Below are 13,521 nucleotides of genomic sequence, written 5' to 3'. Positions count from 1 at the left end.
TAATAGTGTTAACAGTGACACTACACCGACTCTAATAGTGTTAACAGTGACACTACACTGACTCTAATAGTGTTAACTGTGACACTACATTGGCTCTAATAGCACTAACAGTTACACCACACCGACTCTAATAGTGTTAACAGTGACACTACACTGACTCTAATAGTGTGAACAGTGACACTACACCGACTCTAATAATGTTAACAGTAACACTACACTGACTCTAATAGCACTAACAGTGACACTACACCGACTCTAATAGTGTGAACAGTGACACTACACCGACTCTAATAGTGTTAACAGCGACACTACACCGACTCTAATAGCGTTAACTGTGACACTACACTGGCTCTAATAGTGTTAACAGTGACAAAACACTGACTCTAATAGTGTTAACAGTGACACTACACTGACTCTAATAGTGTTAACTGTGACACTACACTGGCTCTAATAATGTTAACAGTGACACTACACTGACTCTAATAGTGTTAACAGTGACACTACACCGACTCTAATAGTGTTAACAGTGACACTACACTGACTCTAATAGTGTTAACTGTGACACTACATTGGCTCTAATAGCACTAACAGTTACACCACACCGACTCTAATAGTGTTAACAGTGACACTACACTGACTCTAATAGTGTGAACAGTGACACTACACCGACTCTAATAATGTTAACAGTAACACTACACTGACTCTAATAGCACTAACAGTGAGACTACACCGACTCTAATAATGTTAACAGTGACACTACACCGACTCTAATAGTGTGAACAGTGACACTACATCGACTCTAATAGCACTAACAGTGACACTACACCGAATCTAATAGTGTGAACAGTGACACTACATCGACTCTAATAGTGTTAACAGTGACACTACACCGACTCTAATAGTGTTAACAGTGACGAAACACTGACTCTAATAGCACTAACAGTGACACTAATAGTGTTAACTGTGACACTACACTGGCTCTAATAATGTTAACTGTGACACTACACTGGCTCCAATAGCACTAAAAGTGACACTACACTGACTCTAATAGTGTTAACAGTGACAAAACACTGACTCTAATAGCACTAACAGTGACTATAATGCCAGTTGGACTGACACTGTACTGATTGCTGTAGTGGGATCTCTGTTTCTGAGTTAACAGTAATCAGAAATTGAGGTGAAATCTGTGAACAGTGGACATCTGACCTTGTAGAGGACGTTGTCTGAACAGGCGTCCTCCACCTGCACCACCACATAAGCGTGTAAGAAGTTGGAGGCAATCATGTCTGGAACAAACGGTGTGTTCTCCTCTTGAAACACAATGGCCACAATGTCATTTCCTATATGTCTCTTCCTCTGAAGCTGGAACACACACAGTATCCCAAAGGATCTCAGTCATTATGTAACCCATAAAGAGCTGTCCAATAGAGAGACACATACCACTGCTACTCTGCACTGTGTGGAACTGAAACAGGCACTGTTCCCATCCTGGAGTTAACTCTAGTGAAACTCAGCTTTAAGTAATTAAACAGTCCTTGTCAACCTTAAATAAATTAAGCAGCATTAAATCATCTACCCACTATCCATGCCCTGAACACTCCCTCTAGCTTTGGCAACCACCTTTGTGATTATATCTATCAAACGTCTCCTCCAGTACATTCAAATACACCACTACACCTTTAAGACTGGTACAGTGGCATCACTTGTTCATCTTTACATATTTTAAGTCGGCCCATTCTAAACCACAGGAGTCCATGTCCTAGGTTTTTAAATAGATGAGGTGTGAAAGAGAATTTGGTGCTGAGGGTTTGAAGTATCCCTTATGGCTGCGCCTCACAGATGAGAGGTCCCTGACCAAAGCACTACACCACCTAATTTAGCTCCATCTAATCAGCCTAAGCCTCCCAAGATATCAGTTAATTGGCCTAAACAGATGTTGCATTGCACATCTGGAAGAGACACCTGTTTTGGCCTGTGAGAGAGCTGAAGTGTCATGCTCAAAGGCAGGTGTAAGTGGATATAGAAGCAGGCAGGGGCTGGGGAGGTGCTGTGACAAATCAGTGAAGGTCTATGGGACATATGTCCTTTGTATTGTTATACAGTGTAATGTGTATTACATGCTTATGATGTGTTATATGTTTTATGTGCGTGTTACTTCCCTTTCCCTGATCACAGATCTGCTAGCAGAGAGCAGTGAGAGACACTGTTATTAAACCATGGGAAACATACAGCTCTGTGGCTGTGATCAAATAAGGAAACAAGTGTCCAGTTATCCAACAAGCAAACGGTTGACAGTGCTAATATTTACCCTGAGGTTTTATTTTTTTTAGCTGGATTCTGGGAGGCGAGCTCCCGATGTACATTGTGTCAGCCCTGTTAAGCTGTTAAACTGTTTTTTCCTGTCAGAATATCACACCATCTGTCTGATATGTGATGAAGTGTGAGGCTTTTCTTTGACAGCGTATGTGACATGATTTCATTCTCTATTTGTAGCTAAGGTCTAGCTCTCCTTGTATGGGGCAAAATTAAATTGTGTGTGTGTGTGTGTGTGTATGTATGTGCGTGTGTGTGTGTTTTCTCTGTACAGCTATCCTTGTGAGGACCAGTTTGGGTTTTAGACCTTGGAAGTGAGGACATCTTGGGAAAGTGAGGACATTTTGACTGGTCCTCACTTCTTCAAAGGGCTGTTTGAGGGTTAAGACTTGGTTTTAGGGTTCAGGTTAGAATTAGGTCTAGGTTAGGCTTAGGGTAAGGGTTGGGGTTAGGCATTTAGTTGTGATGGTTGAGGTTAGGGTAAGGGGCTAAGGAATGCATTATGTCAATGAGTGTCCTCACAAAGACAGAAGTACAAGTATGTCTCTGTGTTTGTGTTTGTGTGTGTTTGTGTGTGTGTGTGTGTGTGTGTGCGCGCGCGTGTGCGCGTGCGTGTGTGTGTGCACACGAGAATAAGAGACCAGTGAGGTGAGCAGTTGATGCTTGCTTTCCCCCTGTCGTTATAACAAAGTACAGAGACAGATGGCGAACTAATGCCTGCCAGCTCTGACCATGCACTGCACCACACTGCGATAACCAAGCACACAGTCAGTGTGTTTTTACAGAACCATGCAACCTGCAACGATGAATTTTTCATTCTGCAGAAAAGCAAACACATACAGACACACACATGTACATACACATGTACATACATGTGCACACACACACACACACACACACACACACACACACACACACACACACAACAAACTAAAGGTTTTAGGAGGAGATAAAAATGTCTGTTTGAGTGAGTGAGTGAGTGTGTGTGTGTGTGTGTGTGTGTGTGTGTGTGTGTGTGTGTGTGCCTAAATGGGTGTGTGTGCATGTGTGCATGTATGAAGGTTTGTGTGCATGGATCAGTTTTATCCATATCGGTAAAAGAGCCTTATTGACTGAAATATGACTTAAAGACTAATGGACTTAGAGCTGCCCAAATGGCTCTTAATGGCTCTCTTGTCAGATTTAATGGAATAAGCCTACATGTCTATATATAAAACATACGGTCATGAATGAGTGGAGCCTTAGGATGGACATTTTCTGACACTGTGTAAGCCTTTTGTGTGTGCTGTGTGATCCCAGTGGGTTTGTCAAAGGGAAGACATAACACAAGGTATTCCCTCATGACTGGACATTACTGCTCCTGGCTGATTAAGGGAGCAGCTAATGGTGTTTAGCAGTAGCAATTCTCTCTGACCCCAAAGCTCCCATGTGTACTGTCTCCTCAGACCAATGAGACATAGGGCAGTGTGTTATGGACAGAGGTATTAATACATGTAGGGATTTTATTAGAACTTGACTGACTTCTCTATACATATTTTATGTCACAGTTTGGCCGTAAGAGAGGATTCATGCAAAAAGAACTTTGTTAACAGATATAATTTAGTAAAACATATAATTTAGTAAAACATTGTAATCAACACTCTATTTTAACTGTAAAAGTTTATATTTACTGAATCATTCTAACAGGGTCCTGATGAGCTCTCCATAGGTTTGCATGTAGTTATAAGAGAGTAAGAAACTGTTTTAGCGTCAGGAAAACAAACATATGAGCTCTTGGCTGGGATTGTCTTTCTTCCTCAGTCACAGATGAAACAGTGAGAGAAGAGTGAATATGACCCGTGTGTTGGCTCTCTCAGTGTGAAAAGAAAGACAAAAGAAAGAGAGAAAAATGCTCTGACCTGCTGTGCATCCCCTTCCGTATAGGGCAGTTTGGTGGACACGTGAAACATGATTTCCTTGTTGTGGAAGTTGTGGTAAATGGACTCAGTCCCTGTCTGCCCGTGTGTCACGTCCAGTCCACCACGGAACCTGGATTTGTGAAAAACCCGTGTCACGCACCATTTGAACCCACACCTGCATTTTACTCAAAAATGTGTGTGTGTGTGTGTGTGTGTGTGTGTGTGTGAGTTAGAGAATGTGGTTCAGTGATGCATTGTGGAGTGTGTGTGTGTGTGTGTGTGTGTGAGTGTGCAGACTTGTATCTATCTTGTAGCTATCTGTAGCACTTGTAGCTATCCTTGTGAGGACCATTTGAGTTTTAGACCTTGGAAGTGAGGACATCTTGGGAAAGTGAGGACATTTTGGCTGGCCCTCACTTCTTCAAAGGGCTGTTTGAGGGTCAGGTTAGAATTAGATTTAGGTTAGGGTTAGGGTAAGGGTTCAGGTTAGACAATTAGTTGCGATGATTGAGGTTAGGGTAAGGGGCTAAGGAATGCATTATGTCAATGAGTGTCCTCACAAAGATAGAAGTGTGTGTGTGTGTGTGTGTGTGTGTGTGTGTGTGTGTGTGTGTCCGTCCAAGAGTGTGGTTCAGTGATGTGATGTGGAGTGTGTGTGTGTGTGTGTGTGTGTGTGTGTGTGTGTGTTAGAGAGCGTGGTTCAGTGATGTGTAATGTGTGTGCATGTTAGAGAGCATGGTTTAGTCTTACCCTTTAAAGTCATGTAGCTCGATCTTCTCGCCGAGAAACTCCAGGAATTCCACAAAGGCAGAACTCTCTTCACTGTTCCCAAACAGCTCCTCCTCACTTGTCTGAGAGCAGGCAGTCAAGACAATGCTTTTTTTTCTTTTTTTCAGTTACACAGAATGACAAAGAGTACAGGAATCACCCCTAACTTTGTCATCCTTATCGGCTGAGAAAGCGTCACGGACAAAAATACTACAAAACTAGAGTGGTACAACATCACATCTGTTAGGAGGAAGTATTTTAAGCTGATAGAAGAAATAGAAATATCCCAGCTAATCCCATATGGAGGACATCATGTTAATGTCAACCAGAAGTGGCAGCTGATCCTGTAAGCAGAAGTAACGGACGGAGCAGTAAGGAGGGGTATCGTCCTGTGCTTACCTGACCATACTTCTGATAGATGACCCCAAACTTAAAGTTGTTGCTGATGACATGTTCATCAAAGGTCAGGATGAGCCTTGAAGCCTATGGGACCAAAGTTAAGATAAAAACACGACCCAAAGTCACACAGTTACAGTTTACTGCACTGATCAGCTATAATGTTAAACACAGAAGAGGTTTACCTTAGGGTACAGGACTGGATAAAATCTGTCCACGTTGACCTCCTCACACACAAGCTACCGACACAAAGCATTCAGGTCAATTACACACAAAGTGCACTGTATTCTTCATATACTTCTAATTATCATATGAGATTGTTGGGATGAAGTCACATACCATAGCTAACATACCATAGTCATCTGAACTACATTATCATAGTACCTTTAGTCATCTGGACTCCATTTTTATAGTACCTTTAGTCATCTGAACTACATTATCATAGTACCTTTAGTCATCTGGACTACATTATTATAGTACCAGTACAGTACCTTTAGCCATCTGAATTACATTGATATACTACCTGACCCATTGGTATAGCACCTTTAGCCATCGGGACTAAACTGGTAGAGCACCCATAGTTATCTGGACCATACTGGTTTCATACCTTACCCATCTGGACTATACTAGTTTCATACCTTACCTGTGTGGACTACACTGGTTTCATACCTTGGCCATCTGGACGACATTAGGAAATTCAGTCAAGCAGGAGATGGGGATCACATCATGGTAGGTCTTGAACTTTGTCCTGGAAGAAGTCAAAAATATCATTTGTCTTGATGGAACCATTTTTTCCAGACAACTGCACTGACTTCTGAGAATCTTTTTAAGGACTTCAAGAACCGCCCTTAGGTAGGTTGGTAGAAACTGTTGAAAGCCTCTCTCCATGAGATTAACAGTCCAACTCTCATCAGCTGCACCGATAGTTTAAATATCGTCTCTGATCTCTGATTATGTGCACCTGTGGCACTCTGCCCTGGCTGCCCTGCTCTCACCCCTGGTAAAGGCATGTCATATAGAGGCGTGTCTGAATGACAGAGAAAGTGTATGAGAGAAAGAGAGAGAGTAAGAGAGAGAAATGGATGTGGTAACTGAAGTGGCAGTGACAGGCCATCTGTGGCACTGGTCAGTAGGAGGCCGTGTCAGTCGCCCACACTGTCCACACCTGCGGGGGGGGGGGGGGGGGGGGGGGGGGGTAGTGCTGGCTGACAGCTTACAGTAATTCTCTCTCACATGCTGTCTGACCCACTCAGTACTGCCATGGACCACTGACTGCCCGCTGATCCGCTCTCTCTCTTTTTCAGCAGTTACTGTGATGAGGATTTGGTGGAGAATCAAAGCAGTGGGAGGAGAAGGTAGAGATATCTGTGGGGAGTAGGAGGAGAAAGTAGAGATATCTGTGGGGAGTAGGAGGAGAAAGTAGAGATATCTGTGGGCAGTAGGAGGAGAAGATAGAGATATCTGTGGGGAGTAGGAGGAGAAGGTAAAGATATCTGTGGAGAGTAGGAGGAGACGATAGAGATATCTGTGGGCCATGGGAGGAGAAGGTAGAGATATCTGTGGGCAGTAGGAGAAGAAGATAGAGATATCTGTGGGCAGTAGGAGGAGAAAGTAGAGATATCTGTGGGCAGTAGGAGGAGAAGATAGAGATATCTGTGGGCAGTAGGAGGAGAAGATAGAGATATCTTTGGGCCATGGGAGGAGAAGGTAGAGATATCTGTGGGCAGTAGGAGGAGAAGATAGAGATATCTGTGGGAAGTAGGAGGAGAAGGTAGAGATATCTTTGGGCCATGGGAGGAGAAGGTAGAGATATCTGTGGACCGTAGGAGGAGAAGGTAAAGATATTTTTGGGCAGTAGGAGAAGAAGATAGAGATATCTTGGGGCCATGGGAGGAGAAGGTAGAGATATCTGTGGGCAGTAGGAGGAGAAGGTAAAGATATTTTTGGGCAGAAGGGGGAGAAGATAGAGATATCTGTGGGCAGTAGGAGGAGAAGGTAGAGATATCTGTGGAGAGTGGGAGGAGAAGGTAGAGATATCTGTGGCGCATGGGAGGAGAAGTCAAAGATATCTGTGGGCAGTAGGAGGAGAAGGTAGAGATATCTTTGGGCCATGGGAGGAGAAGGTAGAGATATCTGTGGACCGTAGGAGGAGAAGGTAAAGATATTTTTGGGCAGTAGGAGAAGAAGATAGAGATATCTTGGGGCCATGGGAGGAGAAGGTAGAGATATCTGTGGGCAGTAGGAGGAGAAGGTAAAGATATTTTTGGGCAGAAGGGGGAGAAGATAGAGATATCTGTGGGCAGTAGGAGGAGAAGGTAGAGATATCTGTGGGCAGTAGGAGGAGAAGGTAGAGATATCTGTGGAGAGTGGGAGGAGAAGGTAGAGATATCTGTGGAGAGTGGGAGGAGAAGGTAGAGATATCTGTGGAGAGTGGGAGGAGAAGGTAGAGATATCTGTGGAGAGTGGGAGGAGAAGGTAGAGATATCTGTGGAGAGTGGGAGGAGAAGGTAGAGATATCTGTGGGCAGTAGGAGGAGAAGGTAGAGATATCTGTGGAGAGTGGGAGGAGAAGGTAGAGATATCTGTGGAGAGTGGGAGGAGAAGGTAGAGATATCTGTGGGCAGTAGGAGGAGAAGGTAGAGATATCTGTGGAGAGTGGGAGGAGAAGGTAGAGATATCTGTGGAGAGTGGGAGGAGAAGGTAGAGATATCTGTGGAGAGTGGGAGGAGAAGGTAGAGATATCTGTGGGCAGTAGGAGGAGAAGGTAGAGATATCTGTGGAGAGTGGGAGGAGAAGGTAGAGATATCTGTGGAGAGTGGGAGGAGAAGATAGAGATATCTGTGGAGAGTGGGAGGAGAAGGTAGAGATATCTGTGGAGAGTGGGAGGAGAAGGTAGAGATATCTGTGGGCAGTAGGAGGAGAAGGTAGAGATATCTGTGGAGAGTGGGAGGAGAAGGTAGAGATATCTGTGGAGAGTGGGAGGAGAAGGTAGAGATATCTGTGGAGAGTGGGAGGAGAAGATAGAGATATCTGTGGAGAGTGGGAGGAGAAGGTAGAGATATCTTTGGGCCATGGGAGGAGAAGGTAGAGATATCTGTGGACCGTAGGAGGAGAAGGTAGAGATATCTGTGGAGAGTGGGAGGAGAAGGTAGAGATATCTGCGGGCAGTAGGAGAAGAAGGTAGAGATATCTGTGGGCAGTAGGAGGAGAAGGTAGAGATATCTGTGGAGAGTGGGAGGAGAAGATAGAGATATCTGTGGAGAGTGGGAGGAGAAGGTAGAGATATCTGTGGGCGTAATGATGGGGTCTCTGGACAAGCGCCGATGACAGCAGGACTGTAGGACTAACTGAAGCGGTTATTTAAAAAACTAAACAGCATAGCTTTTATAAATAAACACACCAGTAAGAGGTCTTTGCCATAAGGAACCTTAATAAAAATAAAGCCTAGAGTCAAGAGTCACTGCTGAGTAGTTCCCAGCAGTAATGTGGGTTATAGCAGCTAGAATGGAGACTAGAGTATTGTTTTAGAACCTTTGTACCCATGTACTACACTAAACTTTCATAGTCACAAAACAACCAACAACTAGCACATAAGCCAATAAGTGCCACTCATATGTATTATAAACTAACTTTAAAAAAAAAAAAAAAAGAACATATTAAAAGCCATATTAAACCAGCTTGTCAGAACTGTATTCTGTCATAAGACAAACAGCTTTTAAGCAAGTTGACAGCAGAGCAGAAAAGAAAACAACAGAGGAGAAAGGGAAGACTTGTGCAAACTGCAGTAAACAGTAAACATTGTAAAGTAAACAGCAGGAGGAGAGAGACAGAGAGAGAGAACAGTAGAGATAAGACAAAAGAAAAAAGAGAGAGAGGGCAGGAGAAAAGAGGAGAGTGAGTCACAGAGTAGGTGGACATATAAATAGATATGGATGAGAAAAACGGGTTGTAAATATAGAGAAGTATGTGACAGAGGAGACGTAGTGACAGAGGAAAACGGATTCAGAGCAAAAAGAAACTGTACATTCTGAACAGAGATGACGAAAAAAGGGAAGTAAGAATCAGAAAGGGTGGAACAGGAAATGATGAAGACAGCAATGTATAGAACATGTTGAAATACAGAGATAAAATCTGAAACACGAACCCTCTGTAAACTGTCTTTACATGTGTCAAGTCTAAGAGCGAGGATGACTTGGTGTACTTGTGTTACAATAGTTTCAATGTGTATTAAACCTAGTGTATTCGACTCTAGAGTTGATCAGAGAGATGGAGAGGGGAGAGCGGGGAACGAGTGCAAAAGGAACAGGAAATGATGAGTGAGCAGGAGGGAGAAAGTGTGTGTGTCTGTGTGAGTGTGCGTATGTGTGGTTTTAACCTGAGTAGTAGGCGGAGGTGCTCCTGATCTCCAATGACGTCATATTTCATGGAGAAGACCAGATGTCCCAGTGCACTGTCCACTGAGTAGTAATTAAAGTGTTCCTGTTGAGTCAGAGCAGAGAAGACCCAGTTATCCACACACCCTCCTCATCACTGTTTAAAGAGTCTGCTCTGTCATCCACACACCCTCCTCATCACTGTTTAAAGAGTCTGCTCTGTCATCCACACACCCTCCTCATCACTGTTTAAAGAGTCTGCTCTGTCATCCACACACCCTCCTCATCACTGTTTAAAGAGTCCGCTCTGTCATCCACACACCCTCCTCATCACTGTTTAAAGAGTCCGCTCTGTCATCCACACACCCTCCTCATCACTGTTTAAAGAGTCCGCTCTGTCATCCACACACCCTCCTCATCACTGTTTAAAGAGTCCGCTCTGTCATCCACACACCCTCCTCATCACTGTTTAAAGAGTCCGCTCTGTCATCCACACACCCTCCTCATCACTGTTTAAAGAGTCCGCTCTGTCATCCACACACCCTCCTCATCAGTCTGCTCTGTCTGCTCTGGCTCTGTACACTTGACCACACCTACAGACACAGGCTCTGATACGAGATTCTCCACAGAGTAACTGACGCTGTATCAGCTGCTCTACTGGCTTACATAGTTGAACACAACTGTATTCATTAACTGAGAGACTTCAACATACACTGTGTTGAGGTTCAGAAACAAAGGTTTTCTTAAGTTTGCTTAAAAAAAATCCATACCATGTGATATCTGGACAAAACATATACAGTAAATATATATGAACATTTATGATATTAGCTACAAAAGTCTGAAAACTTTTGGCCAAAAAATGTTTTGTTTGGAATATGTGTGAGGGAGAACATTGCCCTAAGCACGATCCAGGCGAGAGGGAAGACTGACCTTGCCCAAAAAGTGCTTTCTGTAGATTTTGGCGAGGCTGTTTGTCTCCAGTTTGACTGGCACCGGCAAGCAGAACAGCTGCTCTGGGTCTACGGTAGTGCCCAGGTCATGGTTGGTGCCCTCGATCCAGTAACCCCCAAACTGAGGCAGCAGGATCAGAGGGAACGGACCTTTCCGGCCCAGGACCTGTGGATTGGCACCGCATCAACAGAGCAAGAGACATTTATACTTGCGCACAGAGAGTGTGTATTGAATAAGGACACATTTACTCCAGAGAACAGAGAGTGTGTGTTGAGTAAGGAGACATTTACTCTAAAGAACAAAGAGTGTGTGTTGAGCAAGAAGACATTTACTCTAAAGAACAAAGAGTGTGTTGAGTAAGAGGACATTTACTCCAGAGAACACATAGTGTGTGTTGAGTAAGAGGACATTTACTCTAGAGAACAGAAAGTGCGTGCTGAGTAAGAGGACATTTATTCTAGACCAGAGAACAGACAGTGTGTATTGAATAAGGAGAAATTTACTCTAGAGAACAGAGAGTGTGTGTTGAGTAAGAGGATATTTACTCTAGAGAACAGAGAGTGTGTGATGAGTAAGGAGATATTTACACTCGAGAACAGAGAGTGTGTGTTAAAAGCGTCATGGAATGACAGCTTACCTCATGGACACTGGGGTAGGGGATGTAGTCTTCCTCTGTCTGCACCATCAAGAATCAAAGAGAATAAGAATGAATTAAAAACGACTTAGTTTCTCACGTAAGTAGTAGTGGTGGTAGTAGTAGTACTAGAAGTATTAATTAATTAATTAATTAGTTAATTTATTTATTATTAATTTATTATTTATTATTAATTAATTAATTTATTTATTCATTATTGTTATTACTGGGCTGTGTGTTGTGTCTGTTTGGTGGAGTAATCTGGTGAAGGGAGCCTTGCTCTGTGTGAAAGCAGGGGGGTATTCCAGAAAGCAGGTTTAGTGAAAACTATAGAAGAGCCCTATGGCTTTGTTTTGCTACAAGAATGAAGCCATAGGGCTCTTCTATTAGGAGGTTTACTACTTGCTCTGAGTTAACTAACTCAGAGTTTTCACTAAACCCGCTTTCTGGAATACCCCACAGGTATAGATTGTAAACTGTCTGACTGATTCTGAGATATCACACAGTACTCCAAACAAACTGTCACATCTGACCACTCAGACAGACCCACTCCAGTCTGTTATTGTACTATAGAGTCAGGCCAGGGAAGGCAGCATCACTGTCACTGTCACTGTCACTGTCTGTGTGTGTGTGTGTGTGTGTGTGTCCGCTGGGGAAGGACTTACTTTGAGGGGTGGTGGAGGCATACATCTCTGTTCATCCATTCTGCTGGTCTGTAAGATGGAGTGTAGAGCAGTAGTGGGAACAGTGCTTTAGTCAGACCCCCCACTAAACATACAAACATACTGACAGAAACTGTCACTAAACTCATATTCACTAAGCTTTCCATGACTGTTTGACAGACCAGTATAATGCTAACATAATTAAACTCCGCAGTGTGTTGGGTCAGTTTACATATTCAAGGTACGTCCAAGAATTAGGAATCATGTGATATTCCAGTATGTGTCAGATGTGACCTTTCCCAATTATGTGACCCTCTCATATTGTCCGCATAACAGACATACATGCTTCTTAAAACATGATGTCAAATAACATTTCCATCTTAACCACTCACTAACTGACAGCATCTTCAATAAGAACTACCAGATGAAAATATGATAGCTGAAGTGTTTCAGAGAAGAGAGAACTTGTCACATGAGTGTAACGCACTGAGAGAAGACACAGATAAACTGGCCGCATTAGACAGTGACAAAAGGATGGTTGCAGGGCAGAGAGTGGAGAGAGACAGAGAGATGAGGAGTAACAGGGAGGGTGTCACCACAGAACAGTCTACTGTTAACCTCTTTACTCTTTTAGCTCCAGAACGCCTGGGGTCAGACAGACTGAAAAAAATGAACAAAGCAGCTCTGAGTTTGCTCTGAAATCTTCCCAGATAAAAAATTCCACTCTTTTCAACAGCAGGACACAGGTGATACACTGTCAGAGTTTACCTCAGAGAAATGAGCAGTATTTGAGTCTAACCAACAGATCTCTACCCCCCCCCCCACACACACACACACACAGTGTGAGAGAGAGAGAGAGAGAGAGAGAGAGAGAGAGAGAGAGAGAGAGACAGAATGTGGTAGTAATCAAGTGGTGAGGACTGTTTTCTCCGATTTCCCCAGAAACACAGATATGAGTGTGGACATTCTAAACAGAACTCACCTGCATCCGCTCAATCATTGCAAATAAGTCTGAAGTCTGGGAAACAGACAGATAGTGGAGAAAAAAAAGAAAAAGAGAAAATTGAGTTTTTTGGGGGTTTTTTTTAACAGTTCTTACATTTGTCGTTTGGTGTTTTATTTTCTGAGCACTGACTGAATGTCAGTTTATTAACACCAGAGCATCTCTGATGTGGAAACCTCTTCATATTGTCACAGCCCCCTCTGTAAATGTCCACACTGTCATACCACTCCTCTGTATATGTCCACACTGTCATGTTATCCCTCTGGAAATGTCCACACTGTCATACCACTCCTCTGTATATTTCCACACTGTCATGTTATCTCTCTGTAAATGTCCCCACTGTCATACCACTCCTCTGTATATGTCCACACTGTCATGTTATCTCTCTGTAAATGTCCACACTGTCATACCACTCCTCTGTATATGTCCACACTGTCATGTTATCCCTCTGTAAATGTCCACACTGTCATACCACTCCTCTGTATATGTCCACACTGTCATGTTATCTCTCTGTAAATGTCTAC

The 13,521-nt window shown here is 43.3% G+C and overlaps 1 protein-coding gene across 1 annotated transcript in view; it reads right to left on the bottom strand.

The window, feature by feature from the left end:
* Positions 1 to 13,018, bottom strand: part of rap1gapb (RAP1 GTPase activating protein b) — a 23,687-nt gene extending 10,669 nt beyond the window's left edge. The window contains exons 1-11 of the mRNA XM_030778187.1: positions 12,977 to 13,018; positions 11,998 to 12,045; positions 11,336 to 11,374; positions 10,678 to 10,863; positions 9,750 to 9,853; positions 6,045 to 6,123; positions 5,561 to 5,614; positions 5,379 to 5,462; positions 4,962 to 5,062; positions 4,212 to 4,341; positions 1,207 to 1,362 (exon numbers count right to left, since the gene is read on the bottom strand). Of these exons, the coding sequence (XP_030634047.1) occupies positions 1,207 to 1,362; positions 4,212 to 4,341; positions 4,962 to 5,062; positions 5,379 to 5,462; positions 5,561 to 5,614; positions 6,045 to 6,123; positions 9,750 to 9,853; positions 10,678 to 10,863; positions 11,336 to 11,374; positions 11,998 to 12,045; positions 12,977 to 12,994 (999 nt within the window). The 5' untranslated portion in view covers positions 12,995 to 13,018. The remainder of the gene's footprint in view (positions 1 to 1,206; positions 1,363 to 4,211; positions 4,342 to 4,961; positions 5,063 to 5,378; positions 5,463 to 5,560; positions 5,615 to 6,044; positions 6,124 to 9,749; positions 9,854 to 10,677; positions 10,864 to 11,335; positions 11,375 to 11,997; positions 12,046 to 12,976) is intronic.
* Positions 13,019 to 13,521: the final 503 nt, after the last annotated feature.

Source organism: Chanos chanos, chromosome 6 (assembly GCF_902362185.1).
Source record: "Chanos chanos chromosome 6, fChaCha1.1, whole genome shotgun sequence".
NCBI classification, from domain to species: Eukaryota; Metazoa; Chordata; class Actinopteri; order Gonorynchiformes; family Chanidae; genus Chanos; species Chanos chanos.
Note: the sequence above shows the minus strand (reverse complement) of the source record. Positions and strands in the feature narration are given on the sequence as shown.